The following is a 23,090-nucleotide window of genomic DNA, read 5'->3' as shown; positions in this document are numbered from 1 at the left end:
TGACATGATACTATACATAGAGAATCCTAAAGATGCCACCAGAAAACTACTAGAGCTAATCAATGAATTTGGTAAAGTTGCAGGATATAAAATTAATGCACAGAAATCTCTTGCATTCCTATACACTAATGATGAAAAATCTGAAAGAGAAATTAAGGAAACACTCCCATTTACCCCTGCAACAAAAAGAATAAAATACCTGAGAATAAACCTACCTAGGGAGACAAAAGACCTGTATGCAGAAAACTATAAGACCCTAATGAAAGAAATTAAAGATGATACCAACAGATGGAGAGATATACCATGTTCTTGGATTGAAGCAATCAATATTGTGAAAATGACTATACTACCCAAAGCAATCTACAGATTCAATGCAATCCCTATCAAATTACCAATGGCATTTTTTAAAGAACTAGAACAAAAAATCTTAAAATTTGTATGGAGACACAAAAGCCCCCGAATAGCCAAAGCAGTCTTGAGAGAAAGAAGCATTGCTGGAGGAATCAGACTCCCTGACTTCAGACTATACTACAAAGCTACAGTAATGAAGACAATATGCTACTGGCACAAAAACAGAAATATAGATTAATGGAACGAGATAGAAAGCCCAGAGATAAACCCACGCACCTATGGTCAACTAATCTATAACAAAGGAGGCAAGGATATACAATGGAGGAAAGTGAGTCTCTTCAATAAGTGGTGCTGGGAAAACTGGACAGCTATATGTAAAAGAATGAACTTAGAACACTCCCTAACACCATACACAAAAATAAACTCAAAATGGATTAGAGACCTAAATGTAAGACTGGACACTATTAAACTCTTAGAAGAAAACATAGGAAGAACACTCTTTGACATAAATCACAGCAAGATCTTTTTTGATCCACCTCCTAGAGTAATGGAAATAAAAACAAAAATAAACAAATGGGACCTAATGAAACTTAAAAGCTTTTGCACAGCAAAGGAAACCATAAACAAGACGAAAAGACAACTCTCAGAATGGGAGAAAATACTTGCCAACGAATCATCGGAGAAAGGATTAATCTCCAAAATATATAAACAGCTCATGCAGTTCAATATTAAAAAAACAAACAACCCAATCCAAAAATGGGCAGAAGACCTAAATAGACATTTTTCCAAAGAAGACATACAGATGGCTAAGAGGCACATGAAAAGCTGCTCAACATCACTCATTATTAGAGAAATGCAAATCAAAACTACAATGAGGTATCACCTCACACCAGTTAGAATGGGCATCATCAGAAAATCTACAAACAACAAATGCTGGAGAGGGTGTGGAGTAAAGGGAACCCTCTTACACTGTTGGTGGGAATGTAAATTGATACAGCCACTATGGAGAACAATATGGAGGTTCCTTAAAAAACTAAAAATAGAATTACCATATGACCCAGCAATCCCACTACAGGGCATATACCCAGAGAAAGCCATAATTCAAAAAGACACATGCACCCCAATGTTCATTGCAGCACTATTTACAATAGCCAGGTCATGGAAGCAGCCTAAATGCCCATCGACAGACGAATGGATAAAGAAGTTGTGGTACCTATATACAATGGACTGTTACTCAGCCATAAAAAGGAACGAAATTGAGTCATTTGTTGAGACATGGATGCATCTAGAGACTGTCATACGGATTGAAGTAAGTCAGAAAGAGAAAAACAAATAACATATATTAACGCATATGTGTGGAACCTAGAAAATGGTACAGAGGAACCATTTTGCAGAGCAGAAATTGAGACACAGAAGTAGAGAAAAAAACATATGGACACCAAGGGGGGAAAGCAGTGGTGGGTGGTGGGGTGGTGTGATGAATTGGCAGATTGGGAGTGACATATATACACTGATGTGTTTAAAATGGATGACTAATAAGAACCTGCTGTATAAAAAAAATTAAATTAAGAAAGGAAAAAATATTTTTTATAGGTATAGACATACATTGTAGAAGTATTAAAACAAACATAGAGGGCTTCCCTGGTGGCACAGTGGTTGAGAGTCCGCCTGCCGATGCAGAGGACACGGGTTCGTGCCCTGGTCTGGGAAGATCCCACATGCCGTGGAGCGGCTGGGCCCGTGAGCCGTGGCCGCTGAGCCTGCGCGTCCGGAGCCTGTGCTCTGCAACGGGAGAGGCCACAGCAGTGAGAGGCCCGCATACCGCAGAAAAAAAAAAAAACCAAGAAAACAGAATAACAAACACCAAATTCAAGGGGGATATTTATAAGGGAAGATGAAAGAGAATGGGATAAAGGCTAGGTTTTCAGGGAGCAAAAACTGGGTTAGTAATTAAGTTGGATGGTCCTACCTGAGTGTTTATTATTCTCGATATATTTTTGTATTTCTATAACATTTATCAAGAAAGCTCATCAAGAAAGACGCTGGGTTGGTCTTCCCTGGTGGTGCAGTGGGTAAGACTCCACACTCCCAATGGAGGGGGCCTGGGTTTGATCCCTGGTTCGGGAACTAGATCCCACATGCATGCCTCAACTAAGAGTCTGCATGCTACAACTAAGAGTCCGCATGCCACAACTAAAGATCCCACATGCCGAAACGAAGATCCCATGTGCTGCAGTTAAGACCTGGCGCAGCCTAAATAAATAAATATATTTTTTTTAAAATGAAAGACGTTGGAGCCAGAGATCCAGATTTGAGATCCAATCAGCATAGATGAGACAGAGTTATTCAATGTAATTCCATAGACAAATACAATAATACTTACTCAACAATATATTTCAGTCTAGCATCACAACGTGCACATGTATGTGCAATGTTCTTTTGTGCTGGATGCTGCAACAGCCTCCCAGTATAACACTGGGTCTGTTTGGCCCTCCATTTGGGAAGCTCAGTCTCTCATATTCATCCCAAAATGCACAAAATGTTATAGATCAGCCTTAATGGAATCCAACCCTCTCATAAATCAGAAAACTTGCCTTTATATAATAATGAACATATCATTTTAAGAATTGGGGCTTCCCTGGTGGCGCAGTGGTTGAGAGTCCTCCTGCCGACGCAGGGGACACGGGTTCGTGCCCCGGTCCGGGAAGATCCCACATGCCGCAGAGCAGCTGGGCCCGTGAGCCATGGCCGCTGAGCCTGCGCGTCCGGAGCCTGTGCTCCGCAACAGGAGAGGCCGCAACAGTGAGAGGCCCGTGTACCGCAAAAAAAAAAAAAAAGAATTAAAATGCTTCAGAGATGTGTCAAAGGAAAAAAAAAGGAAGAGAAAGAGTTTGCAGTATCCTGCCCTATGGAAAGAACATTCTAATGACTGTCCCAGCAGCTCTCTCCTCACCTGCTTGGTGACTCAGACAAGCCATGCCGCCTCTCTGGGCCATGGATTTAGTCCCTGAATCACGGCATAACTGCCTGGCTCACTAATCCCTATGACCTTTTGGCTCTAAGAAGGTACTATTCTCTGCATTTTGAAGAGGGCAAAACCACTGGCCCCTGGAGCGAACAGGGCAGCTGGGGTTTCAGCCAGACCTTGTAGGATGAGTAGAGAGGGGGGAGAGGAAAGCTGAAGAGTCTGGGAAGGTGGCAGAGAATGAATGTGATAGAAGTCTGGGTCCTCACAGGCCAGGCTGGCTGAAGAGGAGAGCTGTAGAGGGGCAGAGGAGGGAAGGATGGAGAGTGAGGTCAGCCCGGGGAGTCCTCAGTGGCACACTGCCCCTGACTCACCAGATGTAGAGCAAGGTGCCCACTATGAAGAGCTTCTTCAGAGTCCCAATCCATACATTTTCAATGAGAACAACTTTCGCAGACATATGCTGGCAGCTCAGGGGGAATTGACTGTATGCCATGGTAAGAGAGTCCTCAAAGCACCACGAGGAGGAAGTGCCTCTCAGCAAAGCCTGACTTGCCCTCACAGAGCTCACTGAACAAAGGTAACACTAGAGTGAAAGGATGTGACCTGAAAGTGAACTACCCTTCCATCCAGTTAACTGACGCTTACCCCGGGGGCCAATAGATATTTTCGTGGGCCTCCAAGAGAACCATTGGTCCTGGACCCTCTGTGCCTCATGGAGAAGTTGAGCCTGCATACTCTGTGTCTTATATTTAAAATCCCAAGAGAAGAATCTGATTATGTCCAACCCTGATCCATTCAGCGGTAGGCGGAGGTCAGGAAAGGGCCAGGGGCAGCCAGAGATGCACTAAGAAAGTGGAGAAGAGCCTGCATCCCCAAGGCAAGTTAGATGCCGGTTGTGTTAGTTTCCCTTTGCTGCTGTAACAAACCACCATGAACTTTGTGACTTAAAATAACAGAAACATTTTTCTCTTCGTTTTGGGGGTCAGATGCCTAGAATCATTCTTACAGGATGAAACTCAAGGTGATGGCAGGCCTGGCCCCTTCTGGAGCTCCACTAGAGAGTCTGTCTCATCTCTTCCAGCTTCTGGAGACTGCCTTGGCATCCCTGGGCTCGCAGCCGCATCACTCCAACCTCAGCTCCTCTTGTCACATCTCCTTTTTTTGATTTTGACCCTCTTGCCTCCCCTTTATAAGGACCCTTGTGATCACACTGGGGCCACTCAGATAATCAAGAATAATCTGTCCATCTCGAGACCTTGAACTTAATCACATCTTCAAAGTTCCTTTTGCCACAGAAGGTGACATATTGACAAGTTCCAGAGATTAAGACATGGAAATTTTGGTGTGGGGCAGGGAGGCATTATTCAGCCTGTTCTACTCTGCCCTGCCTTTCCTTGAGCTAGCTAGTGAGAGGGTTCAGTTTCTTGTTACCCACAGCTTGGCTAAGACATCACCCGCCTTTCTAATACCCTTTGACTATTGCACTTCTTCTCCACCATCTAGTATACCTGGAAAACCCTTCTTTTTCATACTTCCCAAACTATGTCCCCCTCATTCAAAAAACGCCTACTGCAGAACACAATACTTTCTACGCATCCTACTGTATGGAGAGCAGAGAGTGAGTCCTAACCTATTAGTTAACGTTTACCAGCTAGAGGAAATATAATGGATACATGTAAAGGCATTGAGCTCCAAAACTCAGTGATGCAAATACAGGCCATGGACCACCCAGATTGGCAGAGGCTTATCTTAGAGGCCCAAAATTTTAAATAACTCTAAACCCATATTAACCAATGTTATGTATATCATCTAGAAAACAAAACCCAAAAAACTAGTGTTGTCTAAAACTTTGATGAGAGAAGTAGAATATTCCACTTGAGGGCGGTGATAAGCCAATGCCCTATGCCCTAATTAGGCAGCAAGCAGTAGGAGCTCCGAGTTCAGGTCTTATAAGCCACATTTTTTAAGAGAATCCCTTTTGCTGTTGTAAAAGTAGACGTTTCACAGAAAAGCACAAAGAACATGAAAAGGTTCCAACGTTCTCCCTCCCAGAGGTTTTCACTGTTGAAACTTTGAGAGTATCTTCCAGATGTCTCTTTATGCCCCCACCGAGACACACAAACATGGCCATGCTCTACATGCTATTATATAACCTGCTGTTTTTACTCAATAATATGTTATTAACTCTTTCCACAACAGTATTGATAAATGTATGATAAAGATAGATCTATGATATGTAACCACTTTGAATAGTTACGGAGTATTCTAGTATTCAGGTTGGAACATATGAAATTGCCCATTTTGTAGACCAAAACAGTAGAATATTGGCAATTTCATATGGTTCAGCCTAAGAAGTGAATTGTGAAAATTTGCCAGCTGGTCTCTTACTGATGGATATTTAAATGGAAATTTTGTTCATTTTTCCCACTTATAAACATTTTTGATAATCTTGATATAGCTTTTACTACATGCCAAGCACTCTTCTAAGTGTATATTAATAATAAATATTAACTCTTTCAATCCTAACCTCCCCAAAAATAATCCTGTAAAGAAGCTATAGTGTTACCCCCACCTTATAGCTGAACAAACTGTGGCACAGAGAAAGTGTGCCCAAGTTCACATAGTGCTATAGACTGAATGTTTGAGACCCCCCAAAATTCATAAGTTGAAACCTAACCCCTATGCGTTTGTATGAGGAGGTGGGGCCTTTGGGAAGTGAATAGGTCATGAAGGTGGAGCCCTTATGAATGGGATTAGTGCCCTTATAAAAGAGGCCCCAGAAAAACTTCACCTCTTCTTCCATGTGAGGTTACAGCAAAAAGATGACCATCTATGAACCAGGAAGCGGGTTCTCACCAGATACCATATCTGCTGGTGCATTGATCTTGGAATTTCCAGCTTCTAGAACCATGAGAAATAAATTTCTGTTGTTTATAAGCTACTCAGTCTATGGCATTTTGTTATAGTGGCCCCAGTGAACTAAGACACATAGTAAATAGCAAAACTGGCTCCACAGCTTATGCTCTTTTGTGTGTTATTGTAAATGGCATTGTTTTCTTAATTTCTTTTATAGATTGCTCATTGTGGGTGTATAGAAACACAACGGATTTTTTTTTTTTTTTTTTTTTTTGCGGTAGGTGGGTCTCTCACTGTTGTGGCTTCTCCCGTTGCGGAACACAGGCACCTGATGCGCAGGCTCAACGGCCATGGCTCACGGGCCCAGCCACTCCGTGGCATGCAGAATCTTCCCGGACCAGGGCGCAAACCCGCAGATCTTAACCACTGGACCACCAGGGAAGGCCACAGCAGTGAGAGGCCCGTGTACCGCAAAAAAAAAAAAAAAAAAAAAAAAGAGTAGCCTTCGCTCGCTGCAACCTGCGCTCAGCAACGAAGACTCAACACAGCCAAAAATAAATAAATAAATAAATAAATAAATAAATAAATAAAAGAATCTTTTCACACCTGAGGTAAATTTACACCTTAAAATAAATTTCTGAAAAAAAAAATAAATAAATTTCTGGGTCAAAGGATGTGCACATTTTTTATCTTGATTCATTTTGCCAAACGACAAAAACTTGAAGTACTTCCTGTTTTCACCAGCAAAGCAAGAGTGCATGCACCACAACCCTCAGAATGGGAGGAAATATTTGCAAATGAAGCAGCTGACAAAGGATTAATCTCCAAAATTTACAAGTAGCTCATGCAGCTCAATATCAAAAAAAACACAACCCAATCCAAAAATGGACGGAAGACCTTTCTCCAAAGAAGACACACAGATGGCCAACAAACACATGAAAAGATGCTCAACATCACTAATCATTAGAGAAATGTAAATCAAAACCACAATGAGATATCACCTCACACCGGTCAGAATAGCCATCATTAAAATCTAGAAACAATAAATGCTGGAGAGGTTGTAGAGAAAAGGGAGCCTTCCTGCCCTGTTGGTGGGAATGTAAATTGATACAGCCACTATGGAGAACAGTATGGAGGTTCCTTAAAAAATGAAAAATAGAACTACTATACGACCCAGCCATCCCACTACTGGGCATATACGCTGAGAAAATTCAAAAAGACACATGTACTGGGGCTTCCCTGGTGGCGCAGTGGTTGAGAGTCCGCCTGCCGATGCAGGGGACACGGGTTCGTGCCCCGGTCCGGGAAGATCCCACATGCCACGGAGCAACTGGGCCCGTGAGCCATGGCCGCTGAGCCTGCACGTCTGGAGCCTGTGCTCTGCAACGGGAGAGGCCACGGCAGTGAGAGGCCCGCATACCACAAAAAAAAAAAAAAAAAAAGATACATGTACCACAATGTTCATTGCAGCACTATTTACAATAGCCAGGACATGGAAACAACCTAAATGTCCAGATGAATGGATAAAAAAGATGCGGCACATACATACAATGGAATATTACTCAGCCATAAAAAGGAATGAAATTGAGTTATTTGTAGTGAGGTAGATGGACCTAGAGTCTGTCATACAGAGTGAAGTAAGTCAGAAAGAGAAAAACGAATACTATATGCTAGTGCATATATATGGAATCTAGAAAAATGGTACTGATGAACCTAGTGGTCGGGCAGGAATAAAGATGCAGACGTTGAGAACAGACTTGAGGACACAGGGGGGAAGGGGAGGCTGGGATGTAGTGAGAGAGTAGCATTAACATATATACACTACCAAATGTGAAGTAGTTAGTGGGAAGCACCATATAGCAGAGGAAGATAAGCTTGGTGCTTTGTGATGACCTAGAGGGGTGGGATAGGGAGCGTGGGAGGGAGGCTTAAGAGGGAGGGGATATGGGGATATACGTATGCGTATAGCTGATTCACTTTGTTGTACAGCAGAAACTAACACAACAATGTAAAGTAATTATACTCCAATAAAGATGTATTAAAAAAAGTGTGCATGCACCACCTTTTAAGAGAGCCTTGACAAACAAGAATGTGGTTGTGTGGGGTTGGCTGAGATAGTAAAGGGTCTGGATACTGTGTTGGGGGACATAGCCAGAGGGACTGGGGCTATTAGTTTGGAGAAGTTGAGAAATATAATAGGCTGCAGCCATTTGGAAAGTGTCCAGTAGAAAAGGGATCACAGCGCAGAACTCTAATCAAAGGGAAAAATTACAGGGAGTTAGATTTGGGTTCAATGTAAGGAAGAAATGTCTAACAATTAGAACAGTCCCAGAGCAGAACAAGCTTTCCTTGTGGTTGCTAGTTGGTGACAACAGCAACGATGACGATGATGATGATGGTGTTGATAACGATGACAACGTGATGATAATTTTCATTTATCTCATCATCTCCTTTTCTCTCGAGTCTCCTCTCCATCTGCATTTCAACATCATTTCCCATTTTAAAAATAAACCCTCCCCGACCCCACATTCTTCTCCTTCTACCACTTGATGCCTCTCTTCTCCTTTGTAGCGAAGTCCCTTGAAAAACTGAGTCGCCACATCCATTTCTGCATCTCCATTCACTCCTCTGCTCACTCCAGTCTGGCTCCCCGCCCCGCCCCAGAACTTCTATAAAGCTTCTCGTGCCAAGTGAACACCACCACCATCGGTAAATCCAATAGACACGCCACAGACCTGGCAAATTCTCAGCAGCATTTGACACCAGTGACCATGCACCATCTCCCTGCCTCCCCTTCTTCCCTCAGTTTCCCAGAATCCACATTCTCCTGACTTTCTTTGGTTCTCCACGTTGGCCCTTTCTGAGAATCCTTTGGAGACCTCTGTGCTTCCCATCATTTAAAGGTTAGCATTCCTTAGGGGTCTGTTCTAAGCCCTCTTGCCTTCTCACCTACATCCTCTCTTGCTGGTCAGTTGCAGCTACTTCCATAGTTCTAGTTACCATTTGTATGCTGGTGATATATAAATCTACATCTCCAACTCCAGATTCATATATCCAACTAAGCATCTGTGTTTGTATGTCCCATAGATTTGTCAACCTCAGTGCCTTCAGTTCTGAATTCATCTTCCACCCTAAATGGGCTTTTTTCCTCACGTTTCCTATCTCCATAAGTTCTTCCACCACGCTTCAATTGCCCAAGCCAAAACATGGCACACACCCTGATTCATCCTTTCCCTCATTCCCCCCATCCATTCAATTGTCAAATTTTTTTGTTTTATCTTCCTAATGTTATTCAAAACAGTCTACTTCTCTCCTCTACCACTCCTCAGACCAGATCACCATTAACTCTCACCTGGATGACCCAATAGCCTCCTACATTGTCTCCCTCCCTCCGTTTGTACTCTTACCTCCTCCATTCTCTGCAGTACTTTAGTGGGAGCTTGGACTCTGGGGTGAGATACTTGGGTTCAACATTGGCTCTACCACTTACTACCTACATGACTTTATGTAAGTAACTTAGCCTTTCTGAGTCATCATTTCTTCTTCTATAATTAGGAGATATTAGTATTATATTGGTCAGGGTTTCTAGTTCTAAACAACAGAGTTCACTCTGCCTAGTTTAAGAAGAAAGATTGTCTAGGAAAGGCAAATCTATAGAGGCAGGGAATAGATTAGTGGTTGCCTGGGTCCAGGGGTGGAAATGGGGAGTGACTGCAAATGGGAATGAAGGATCTTATTGGGGTGATGAAATGTTCTAAAACTGGATTATGATGACGGTTGTACAACTTGGCAGATTTACTAAAAAATCATTGAAGTGTATGCTTAAAATTGGTGATTTTGTGATATATAAATTTATACCCCAATAAAGTTGTTAAAAAGTAAAGGAAGAAAGAGATTTTAAAGGACATTAGGCAGTTCTTACAATCTCTTGGAGGACCAAAAACCAGGATTGCTGAGACACTACACAGCCAGGAACAACACCCAGAGAACAGGGACTGTTCTAGAGAAAAGACTCGGCCAGCCACTGCTAAGCCCTAAGGTGGGAACTCATGCCAATAATGTTTGGGAATGAGTGCCAGAATCTTAGTCACTGCCATCCCCAATGAGCTGAATGCCTGGGGCTATACCTCCTATAGTAGGCTGAATAATGGGCCCAAAGCTATCAGGTCCTAATCCCCAGAATTTATAACTGTTACCCTATTTGGGAAAAGGGTCTTTACAGATGTGATTAAGTTAAGGATTTTTAGATGGTGAGATGATCCTGGATTATCAAGGTAGGCCCTACATGCCATCATATGTGTTCTTATAAGAGAGAGACAGAACGAGATTTCATGCACGCGTGCGCGCACACACACACACACACACACACACACACATACAGGAGAAAGTTTTGTGAAGGTGGAGCAGAGTCAAGGATGCTGGCCTTGAAGATTGGAGTGATGTGATCACAAGCCAGGGAACACAGGCCACCCCCAGAAGCTGGAAGAGGCAAGGAAGGATTCTCCCCTGGAGACTTAGAGGGAGTGTGGCCCTGCCAACACCTTGATTTTGGCCCAGTGATACTGATTTTAGATGTCTCTAGAACTGTGAGAGAATAAATCGTTGTTTTAAGTTACCAAGTTTGTGGTTAATTGTTACAGCAATGACAGGCAATTGACAACTGGGCAAGAGAACAAGTGGAGGTCCACATACTGCTTATTCAGACATTTAAAAGTCATAACAGACTTTTTTTTGTATAAATTTATTTATTTTTATTTTTGGCTGCGTTGGGTTTTCATTGCTGCACGTGGGCTTTCTCTAGTTGCGGTGAGCAGGGGCTGCTCTTTGTTGCAGTGCGTGGGTGGTTTCTCTTGTTGTGGAGCATGGGCTCTAGGCACGCGGGCTTCAGTAGTTGTGGCACGCGGGCTCAGTAGTTGTGGCGCGCGGGCTCTAGAGCACAGGCTCAGTAGTTGTGGCACACAGACTTAGTTGCTCTGCGGCATGTGGGATCTTCCTGGACAAGGGCTCAAACCCATGTCCCCTGCATTGGCAGGTGGATTCTTAACCACTGCGCCACCAGGGAAGTCCCTAAAAGTCATAACAGACTTTAAAATGAAACGTGTTTTTTCATCTACCCAGACATACCTTCATTACAACCTGGAAGGCCAGATTCAACTTTAGAATTCTTGGACTCCTCAGAATTCTGTGCCAGAACTTGGAAGCATTGGTTGCAGAGGCCTCTGACCCTTAGCCCTTAGCCCACCCCGCTTCTCATCTCACTCTGGCTCCTCCCAGCTCTGTGATGCCCTGCACTGTATGCCTAAGCCCCCCCCACACCCTCCACCTGCATTCAGCTGCCCCTTGGCCATCCCTTGATCTCAGGAGCATGCCCCTGGGTGCTATGGTCTCCTCTCAAGAGGATAAATCTGGGAAAAGGTTAAGGGCCATTTGGGAAGAGAATTCTGGGGTCCTACATACCAAGCATGGTGGGATGGGGGGAGTGCATCCAGTGCTCTGGATTGGCACATTCTGCCCCTGAGGCAGCAGACTTCTAAGGGGACACCCATATTTCCTGTATCCTGGCATACACACCCTGCCTAATCCCCCAAACTTTGAGTATGATGGAAATGCTTCCACAATTAGATTATACTATACAGTTGACCTGAAGCTAGCAAGATCATCTGGGTGGGCCTGACCCAAACACATGAGTCCTTTAAAAGCAGAGAATTTCCTTTGGCTGGTCCCAGAAGAGAGGTCAAAGATTTGAGGCATGAAAACATTGTATCATCACTGGCTTGAAGATGGAAGGGGCCATATGGTAAATAGTGCAAGTGGTCTCTAGGATCTGAGAGTGGCCCCTGGCTGACAGAGCTCTGAATCCCATGACGGCATGGGATTGAATTCTACCAACAGGAAGAAGGAGCCTAGAAGTGACTTTTCTCCCAGAGTCCCAGAGTGAGAACTCAGCACAGCTGACACTTTGACTTCAACCTTGTGAGACCCTGAGCAGAGCACCCAGTCACGCCGGGCCCAAACTACTGATCTACAGAACTGTGAGCTAATAAGTGATGGTGTTTTAGGCCACTGAGTTTGTGTTAATTTGTTACGCAGCAACAGAAAACTAATACAGCCCCACAGGTTCCTCACTCCGTGGGGAAGCTTGCAGCTAGCAGAGGGCCAGGGTGTGGTCTCTAAAGTGTGGGGTCCAGGAAGTGGTCCCTATTGTGTAGGTCAAGGCTGGTACTGTCCCCATCCATTCCTTAAGATGAATTCTGCTCATGCCCAGCACCCTGTGCTATTTCCTGTGTACCAAAGTGTTGTTGCATGGTGCATATGTTTGAAAAGCTTGGGTCTCAAAGGTGGAGGTGAAGGAGTTGGCTTATTTTAGGGGACATGTTGAGTGGAAAATGTTCACAGGTAGGGAGGCAAGATGCTCATGCTATGAGAAGCGTGTGGGAACAGAAACTGACTGAGGGAACCCCATTCTCACGTTTACTCTGGGGCACCCAACTGCTGAATCATTGCACTGTTTAAATTGTGCTCTCTCTCCATGCTCCTGTGGAACATGTACAACTGAATTTGAGGGAATTAAATGCTCGTAAGAAAAGATTCCGCCATGTGAAAGAGAAATATCATTATAAGGTGTTCTCATAATAATCTGTTCATATATATACAGCAATCTTAAGACATTGCGTGCTAGACCCAAGAACACCAGGAAGCCGCATCACAATGTGGAATTGTGACATATGATCTATGTATTGATTCATAAGGGAGAATTTACTAACTTTATTCTTTATTATCCATTCTGTGCTATCTGGTCTAAGTAATATGTCTTTAGAATTTTAATATACATGCTTATTATTTAATATTTGTTGCATAGAAAACATATGACTCAAATAATGATAATCCTAATAATATCAGATGGGGAACCAAGGCTCATAAAGGTGAAGGAGGGTTTTTTTTGTTTTTTATTTATTTATTTATTTTTTGTGGTACACGGGCCTCTCCCGTTGTGGAGCACAGGCTCCAGATGCGCAGGCTCAGCGGCCATGGCTCACGGGCCCAGCCGCTCCGCGGCACGTGGGATCTTCCCGGACCGGGGCACGAACCCGTGTCCCCTGCATCGGCAGGCGGACTTTCAACCACTGCGCCACCAGGGAAACCCGGCGAAGGAGTTTTGAATCCACATTTCCAGATCTGAAATCCCAAGCTTGGGCATGATTACATTGAGGGTCAAAGGAGAGAGTGTATATGAAAGTACCTATTATACTCAAAAAGATTATTTTTTAAAAATAGCTACCATTGGGCTTCCCTGGTGGCGCAGTGGTTGAGAGTCCGCCTGCCGATGCAGGGGACACGGGTTCATGCCCCGGTCCTGGAAGATCCCACATGCCGCGGAGCGGCTGGGCCCGTGAGCCATGGCCGCTGGGCCTGCGCGTCCGGGGCCTGTGCTCCGCAACGGGAGAGGCCACAGCAGTGAGAGGCCCGCGTACCGCAAAAAAAAAAAAAAAAAAAGAAAAAAGCTACCATTTGTGAAGCTCTTACCCTATGCTAGGCATTGATAAGAGCTTGTCGTGCCTTTTCTTGTATAATTATAATATGTTAAGTGACTTGATCAAGGAAACTTAGCCAGGTTTATGAAATAAGTTGCTTTAACTTTTAGCTGGTAAACTGCATTGTCTCTCTAATAGATGCAAGTTATCATCATCATCATCACCACCATCACAAAGAACAAGGGGGCATTAGCCATTAGGGAAATATGAATCAAAATCACAACGAGATACTCACTAGGATGCCTATAATCCAAGAGACAATAACAAGTGATGATGAGGATGTGAAGGACTGGAACATACATTGTTGGTGGGAATATGAAATGGTGCAGCCACTGTGAAAAACAACTGGGTAGTTTCTCAAAAGATTAAAATTAGAGTTTAGGGGCTTCCCTGGTGGCGCAGTGGTTGAGAATCTGCCTGCCAATGCAGGGGACATGGGTTCGAGCCCTAGTCTGGGAGGATCCCACATGCCGCGGAGCAACTAGGCCCGTGAGCCACAATTACTGAGCCTGCGCGTCTGGAGCCTGTGCTCCACAACAAGAGAGGCCGCGATAGTGAGTGGCCCACGCACCGCGATGAAGAGTGGCCCCTGCTTGCCACAACTAGAGAAAGCCCTCACACAGAAACGAAGACCCAACATAGCAAAAATAAATAAATAAAAATAAATAAATAAAATAAAATAAGTAAAATTAAAGTTTACCAAGTGATCCACCAATTCCATTTTTAGGTACATACCCAAGAAAACTGAAGACACATTCATACAAAAACGTGTACACAAACATTCACAGCAGCATTGTTCATCATAGCCGAAAACTGGAAACAACCCAAATTTCCACCCAAAAGTGGTATATCCATATAATGGAGTATTACTCAGCCAAAAAAAAAAAAAAAGGAGTGCAGTAGAGATACATATTCCAACATGGATGAACCTTGAAAACATAATGCTAAGTGGAAGAAGCCAGACACAAATGATCACATATTGCATGATTCCATTTATAATGAAATATCCAGAATATGCAAATCCATAGAGACAGAAAGTAGATCAGTGGGTGCCTGGAGCTGCAGGGGAATAGGAGGATTGAGAGAGTGATGGCTAAGGGATGAGGGAGTGGGTTGGTTTCTTTTTTTTTGAGGCGATGAAAATATTCTAAAATTGATTGTGCTGATGGTTGCACAACTCTTTGAATATAGTAAAATCTACTGAATTATACACTTGAAATGAGTGAGTTGAATGGTATGTGAATTATATCTCAATAAGTTGTTAAAAAAAAAAAAAAGGAGCAAGGAGGGTCTTTCTGACCCTGGTGAGGACCTAAAGTTACATTTACACGTCTGGTCCTATTCCTCCCCCTAAGCGGTGATGACTCGTGTAGATGCCAGCATTATCACCAGGCGTGACCTGAATCCTTGACTCCTCCCTGGGAATCCAGGGTGTTGCCCTGCATTTTCCCACCTGCCCCAGGCATGCCCTGCCCAGCTCGCCCCAGCAGTCCTGGGTTAGAACCGAAAGTGTCACCCTCCTTTCTCGTGGCTTCTCCCTGCAGGAAACTGGCAAACTCCCACCTGCTGCTTCCTCTCCTGACTCCCACTTCTCCCCAGCTTGCTGTGAGCCTCATGTCTCAGATTTTAAAACCACAGGGAATTCAGGATGTGCACAAGAAGCTGGACCTTGAGGTTTTCTGTGCTGCCAGCCACTGCAGAGATTTAAGGTCATCCCCACAGCCCACTTACCTAATGTAGGAAAAGAACAACACATGGAAGAACCATTTAATGGTGCCATAATTCGTGCTCTGGATCCGGATGACTTTGTTTGTCTCATACTGGAAAACATCGTTCCAGCTGCAACAGGCTGTCATGGTGAGAGGCTCGCTCTCCACTCGGGACCGGACCAGGGCTCAACCCTCCCAGACCGGCCACAGCAGACCCAACAGTAAGAGGAAAATGAAACGTCCTTATTCTTAGCAGGAACCTTTAAGTTTGAGTTCCTCCAATGATGTCAGAGCCAGGGCGGGCACTGGCAGCTGCCCAAGATGTGGCTGAGAATAAACAAGAAAAGCCAAGTCCTACAGGCCCAGCTGGCGGATGTCCCCGCCCCAGCTGGCCTCCCCCGGAGGCCTGCACAAAGATGGTGTTCAAAGGAAAGGCATTTTAAGAATTCTGCCTTATCCCCTTTTTCCTTTCACTCTTTTGGGGCTCATTTCAGTTGGGGTAAAGGGGCAGCCCTTCAAATGTCAGGAGACCCAGAGCTTCCACTGTGCCTTAAGAAAGCCTAGATCTTTCCATTGCCTCAAGCCCCACTCAGAGACTGATTAGTTCATTTCTACAACCCTTTATTTAGCCCCAGATGTATGTGAACACTGGATGAATGAAGGTCTCCCCGCTCCTCCCTCCCTCACGTCCTCACAACACTCTGGCCTGTAGAGGAGGAATTAGATTTGCTGGGGGCTGGGTTTGGGGGAGGACTTTATTTCTATGCTGGATATTTCCTGCCTGACCCTCAAGATCCACTTTCCACTCTGCTTCATTCCCCCGGGAGGTCAACCCATGACCTCGCCCAATCAGCCTAAGAAACAAACCTGCCATCCAACAAAATGAGGTTTATTGACCCATTCAATGAGGGGGTATACATCATCAAACAAAGGGATAGAGTTATCATCAGATTCTGGGGAAGGTGGAGTTTAGATCAAATTTAAATGAAATCAAGTTTTCACAGGTTCAAAGCAAAGCAGTTTTATATAAAACAGTCAACTTTAGATCTGGATTGCAAAGTGGACCCAGGGCCCTGTTTCCTTGGAAGCAATAAAGCTAAGATAGATGTTGCTTGTTGTTTCCAGAAACCCAACATCTGAAGTTCTGCACCTGAGCTGCAAATCGAGGCTGCCTCTCTGTTTCAAGGTGACTTAGATCCTCCAGGCAAAACAGGAACATTTCATTCTTACAGATGCAATTTCAAATAGCAAAGTTTGTGATAGTCTATGATTTTAGAGGGTGATGTTTCTCAGTAAGTAACAGTCACTCACTCAAAGATGGGGGCTATTATTACCTTACAGCTACACAGAAATACCGTTTCGTGTTCCATGTGCCGTGGACTTTATCCACTTCTGCTCTTCCTGTCTGTGGAATGTGGTTAAGACTCTGCGCTCCCAATGCAGGGTGCCCGGGTTCCATCCCTGCTCAGCCCGCATGCCACAACTAAAAGATCCTGCATGCCACAACTAAAAGATCCTGTGTGCCACAACTAAGATCCCACAGGCGGCAATGAAAATCCTGCATGCCACAACTAAGACCCACCACAGCCAAATAAATAAATAAATACTAAAAAAAAAAAAAGATGGTCTCTGGGGAGGGAACAGGGGGATTAGTCAGTGTCAAGAGACTTATCACCTTTCTATGAAGTTTTCTCCACCATATGTCTGCATTACTTAAAAAAAACAAACAAACACACACACACACACACACACACACACACACACACACACTGATAGATTTTTTAAAAGCTATATGTCCAGACCAAACCTGCCTTTTGAGCTCCATACCTGTGGTCTATGAACCTGCAGACCTAAATATCCCGCAGACACTTCAAATCACAACTTAAAAACGGAACATTTTCCCATAAAATAATAGTGTGAGCAAGGACTAATGAGAGCAAGGGAGTGGAGACAGTAAATGTGGTCTACATTTCCTGTTAGCTTGGCTATGTGAGAAGAGGGGTAAGGGAGATTTTTTAATGGGGCTCATAGAGTCAAGGGAAGATTGGTGTGTGTGGTTAAGATGGAAACATTTGAGCCATTCAAAGATGTTCAAAGTGGAATGTCAAGAACAGTGGCCTGTTTCTTTGTGAAGTAGGAACTCAGATCATGAATGGAACAGAGGTTGGAGGGCTTGGGTGAATTTCTCTTAGTTAAGTGTGTGTGTGTGTGTGTGTGTGTGTGTGTGTGTGTGTGTGTGTTTCTGGTTACAGGTCAGAAAATCAAGTGACTTTCTTCAGAAAAGGAGCGTTTTTTTGAGGAAACACCGTTATCTCCCAGAACTCAAATGCATGAAATGTGGCTCCAAATCGTGAGAACCCATGAGTAGAACAGGTAACTAAAATGTCCCACGCTGAGGCTGCGCTTTCAATTTGCCTGAAGCTATGAGGTCCCACCTCTGCCTGTCTCTCTGTCCACCCACCATGTGTCTCTCTAAACACTGGCCATCTCTTCTTCTCTGAGGACATGTGGCCAAACAAGGCTATCATGGTCAGATGTCCACGTGAAAGTTCAAGTGAAAGCCCAGATCAACGCCCGGTTCCAGAATCCCAGGAGAGTGGATCTGATTGTTCTGGCTATTTACCTCTGGTCCAATCAGCTATGGCTGTGGATGGCGTCACAGAACAAATACAGCATCAGGGGCCCTGCCTTGGTGAGGAGAGGGAGGGGAGAGAGGACTGGGAGGAAGAAAGAATGGAGGGAGGGAGAGAGAGAGGTGTGGCTTTCAGAGAATAGAGGCTCCTAGACTGGGGGGCTCTGCTTAAATACCCCAGCCCCTCTCTCTCAAGTGGGACAGTTCAAAGGCAGCCTAGGCAGTCTCCCAGAGGTCCCTAGTGAGTTTGGGCCCCAGATGCCCACAGCAGTGACATGCTCTTGAATGCTTCCTGTATTGGCTGCCTTCCCTTCCTTCCCCGTGCCACTTCCCCACTCCCCTTCCTGGGCTCATCTCAAATAAGCTATTTGCACCCAGGGTCTGCTTTGAGGAAACCCAGTCTATTTCAGTCTCTTGTGCTGTCGTTAAGGAGTTGGGAATTTACTCTGAGAGCAATAGGTAGACTTCTAAGCAGCGATGTGGCATGATCTTATTTGCACTGTAGTAAAATTACTCTGGCTGCACTGTGGAAGTGGATAGAAGGGGTAAGAGTGAGGCAGGGGTTCTGCCCATGGAGGTGGCATAGTGACATGGAGGGGGGCTGAGGGCAGATCCCCAAAGAATCCAACACCAAGGAGACTAAGCAGAGGCATCAGGGAAGGCGGGGAAAACCAAGGGGGGGTGTGCACTCAGAAGCCAACCGGAGAGCAGTTCACAAATAAGCCAGGGGCCACAGGACATATTAAGAGCGATTAGAATGCTGCAGAATTAAAGGGCACTAGTGAGGAAGCTGACAGGTAATGGAACAGGATGGAGTCACGTATTAAACCCAAAGATAGGTGGGAACTTAGCATATGATAAAAGCATTTTAAAATCAGGGGAGAGGGCTTCCCTGGTGGCACAGTGGTTGAGAGTCCACCTGCTGATGCAGGGGACATGGGTTCATGCCCCCGTCCGGGAGGATCCCACATGCCGCGGAGTGGCTGGGCCCGTGAGCCATGGCCGCTGGGCCTGCGCGTCCGGAGCCTGTGCTCCGCAACGGGAGAGGCCACAACAGTGAGAGGCCCGCGTACCGCAAAAAAACACACACAGAAAAAACCCAAAAAAAACCAAAAAACAAAAATAAAATCAGGGGAGAAAGAAATTACTTAAAATGTGATCTCACAGCAATTGGCCAGCTATTCACATGAGGTCGGTGGAGGGGAGGAGATGTGGTATTCTAACTTTTCATATTTAAAAAGATGTGTAGGGCTTCCCTGGTGGTGCAGTGGTTGGGAGTCTGCCTGCCGATGCAAGGGACATGGGTTCATGCCCCGGTCCAGGAAGATCCCACATGCCGCAGAGCGGCTGGGCCCGTGAGCCATGGCCGCTGAGCCTGTGCATCCGGAGCCTGTGCTCCTCAACGGGAGAGGCCACAACAGTGAGAGGGCCGCATACCGCAAAATAAATAAATAAATAAAAGATGTGTAGCTGTTTGAAATGTAATAGAATCATCGAAAGTGAACAAAATCAGCTACACAAAAGGGCTATTCAAGTCACCGTTCTGTTTGTGTTGCACACATTTTGCGTTATCGTAGAAATGCAAAGATAACTGGATGCCCTTTGAAATAACTCAACTGATAACTATACCACACCAGCACCGGGCTGATGCTTGGTTCTTTCTCCCACTCAGACTCCTCCTTGGTGTCAAGACTAGGATGGAGGGACTTCCCTCGTGGCGCAGTGGTTAAGAATCCGCCTGCCAATGCAGGGGACACGGGTTTGAGCCGTGGTCCAGGAAGATCCCACATGCCATGGAGCAACTAAGCCCATGCGCCACAACTACTGAGTCGCTCTAGAGCCCGTGAGCCACAACTACTGAAGCCCGCGTACCTAGAGCCCGTGCTCTGCAACAAGAGAAGCATGAGAAGCCCGCAATGAGAAGCCTGAGCACCGCAATGAAGAGGAGCCCACTTGCTGCAACTAGAGAAAAGCCCACACGCAGCAACGAAGACCCAACGCAGCCAAAAAAAAAAAAAAAAAAAGACTAGGATGGATTTGCAGTGATGAAAAGATGATGATGAGAGCCTCTTACTCTCCTTCAGGAATATGTTTCAGCCAGGATTCACTGTGGTTTCTTTCTTGGTAACTGGAGCTACTAAAAAAAGCATGTCAAAATGATGTTAATTTCACCTATATTTCTCCATGGCAATTTCTTGTGAACCTGCCTCTCTAACCCTCTCTTCCTTCCTTCTCATCACCTAATTCATAATTCTTATAATAAGTTGGTCAAGAGTCTGTTGCTTAGGGATGTCACAGAGTTAGGAGAAATGCCCAGTGCCCTGGTATTCAAAAATGTTTTTCCTTGAGTTACACTAAATTGGTGCTAAGGGAGTGACCACTAGCCATACGTGGCTATTTAAATTTAAATTAATTAAAATCAAGTGAAATTTAAAATTCAGTCCCTCAGTCCCACTTGCTGTTTTTCCAGTGCTCAACAGCTACATGTGGCCAATGGCTACCACAGTGAAGATGTAGAACATTTCCACCACCGGAGAAAGTTCTATCGGGCAGCACTACTGACTAAATCTGTGGGATAGAGGAAAAGGTGATATGCAGTTGCAAGTAAGTGAGGAAGGTGAGGGCGGTCCCAGTCAGATGGCATCTATTTTTTTGTGTGAAATAGGAGGCAGAGTTGCCTGATGAGAGAGAAAGGGAAGGCAGAGGAGTAGGAGGGTCCATGAGAGTGAAGAAGATTCAAAACAGTTGCTATGGTAACCAGAAGAGAGCCAACAAGGAAAACAGGAATTCCAGGGTGGTGCTGAGAATTAAAGACTATGAATTTGTTACTGCAACAGTCTGCATGACTGAGATTATGATAAGGGCCTTCCCACCTACAGGATCCACCTCCCACCTCCACACCCAGAGACCAACCAGCTCTTGCCAAGTGGTTCAGATAGTTTTAGAGTTTGTAATCACTGATATCTACTACCTTTATTCTGGTCTTCTACATTTGTTCCAGAAACATTGTGAGCAAAGCTGCGTCTCTGCCTCGCCTTCCACCTAAGTCACCCTTTTCCTGGGGCTTGTATCCCTTGCCAGCCCCACAATGCAAGGCAAGAAGCTCCTCTTTTCCCCCTAACTCAACCCAAGCACTAGGAATGTCTTGTTTCACTCAATTTATTCTGGGTGTAATTCTTGTATCCTTCTCATGGGTGCTGGATTCTTTCAATCCCAAGATCATCTCTCCACTCCACTCCATCCAAGCCAAATACACATGCTCTTCTTGGAAACTTTTAAAATCCATTTCTTAGTTAAGAGCTGGCCACTTCAGGTGATAACTGAGGAGTTCTGCAATCTTAAACACAGAGGATGGGGAAGAATGGGGTAAACTGTCATTCTTCTTCTAATGGTGGATGGGAGAGAGGTGTTTGGGGTTTCTAGAGGACCAGGGACCTATAGTTTTCTCCATCAGTCTTAGCAGGACAGGTATGAAGACAGTATAGAAAGATATGTGGGCTTTCCTGGTGGCACAGTGGTTAAGAATCTGCCTGCCAATGCAGGGGACATGGGTTCGAGCCCTGGTCCAGGAAGATCCCACATGCCGTGGAACAACTAAGCCCATGCGCCACAACTACTGAGCCTGCATGCCACAACTACTGAAGCCCATGTGCCTAGAGCCCGTGCTCCACAACAAGAGAAGCCACTGCAATGAGAAGCCCGCACACCACAGCGAAGAGTAGCCTTCGCTTGCTGCAACTAAAGAAAGCCCGCGTGCAGCAATGAAGATCCAATGCAGCCACAAATAAATTTTTAAAAAGAAAAAGAAAAAAAAAAGAAGGATATGTATATTGATCCAGGGCTGAGCTTTTGCTGGGAGTTAAAAACTATGTCATTTAGGGTGTTTCATGTGAAAGTAATAGAATGCTTGATTCAAACTGGCTTAATATGAAATAAATTATTATCTTATATAATAAGATATCGAGAGGGAGGACAAACTTCAGATTGGGTTGATCTTGTGGCTTGACAACATCATCAAGGACCCAGGTTCTTTCTATCTCTCTGCACCACCCCCTTTGTTGTTGCGTTCATCCTCAGAAAGAAAGATCATCAATTCTTTTGTCTCTTTCATGGGAAAATCTTTCCCAGAGCCCCTCTCTCCCCACCTTACTCTACCCTCTAGTACTAGAATTGAGTCACATGCCTGTTCCTTTACTGACAAGGGAGAGGAAATGACCATGACCAACTCGGACCAATCACCTGAGTTCAAGTAGATATTGGGGACTTATCTATAATGTCCACTACTTGGGGACTGGCAAGAAAGTAGCTAAAGTGAGAACCACAGGATCTATGCTGGATAGGGAATGAAGTGGAGGAAGGAGGGTCCTGAGAGGGAGAAAGTCGAAGGGTCTGGGATTCTGGAGTTCAAAGAACTGCTAAGCCTGCAATAACTGAAAGAACAGAGGATACAAGAGTGTGGTCAGAGAAATGTAAGCCTTTGGAGGAAGATTAGTTCCAGGAGAAACTGAGGTCTAGGACATGGTCAAGGGAGGGGGTGGCTCAAGAGGAGTGGAGGTGAAGATCACTGGAATGAGGAGAGACAGGAGCCAAGGGGCCAGGAGGTTGGCCAAGTCTTGGGTAATCCTCATAGTCATCAAAATCATTAGTATGGTGGTAGGAACTGGGATGGGGAGGAGGGATGAGCCAGATGCTATAGTCCTCTTAAGAACAAGGACTGGGACTTCCCTGGTGGCGCAGTGGTAAAGAATCTGCCTGCCAATGCAGGGGACACAGGTTCAATCCCTGGTCCGGGAATATCCCACATGCCGCGGAGCAACAAAGCCCGTGTGCCACAACTAATGAGCCTGCGCTCTAGAGCCCACAAGCTATAGCTGCTGAGCCCACGTGCCACAACTACTGAAATCTGCACACCTAGAGCCCGTGCTCAGCAACAAGAGAAGCCACCACAATGAGAAGCCCACACACTGCAACGAAGAGTAGCCCCTGCTCGCTGCATTAGAGAAAGCCCACACACAGCAACGAAGACCCAACACAGCCAAAAA

General features: G+C 45.0%; 1 protein-coding gene across 1 annotated transcript in view; it reads right to left on the bottom strand.

Annotated features, from left to right (window-relative positions):
- Positions 1-15,563, bottom strand: part of P2RX7 (purinergic receptor P2X 7) — a 52,521-nt gene extending 36,958 nt beyond the window's left edge. The window contains exon 1 of the mRNA XM_065889357.1: positions 15,439-15,563. Within this exon, the coding sequence (XP_065745429.1) occupies positions 15,439-15,563 (125 nt within the window). The remainder of the gene's footprint in view (positions 1-15,438) is intronic.
- Between the last annotated feature and the right edge of the window lie 7,527 nt (positions 15,564-23,090).

This window comes from Phocoena phocoena, chromosome 13, assembly GCF_963924675.1.
Source record: "Phocoena phocoena chromosome 13, mPhoPho1.1, whole genome shotgun sequence".
Classification (NCBI taxonomy): Eukaryota; Metazoa; Chordata; class Mammalia; order Artiodactyla; family Phocoenidae; genus Phocoena; species Phocoena phocoena.
Note: the sequence above shows the minus strand (reverse complement) of the source record. Positions and strands in the feature narration are given on the sequence as shown.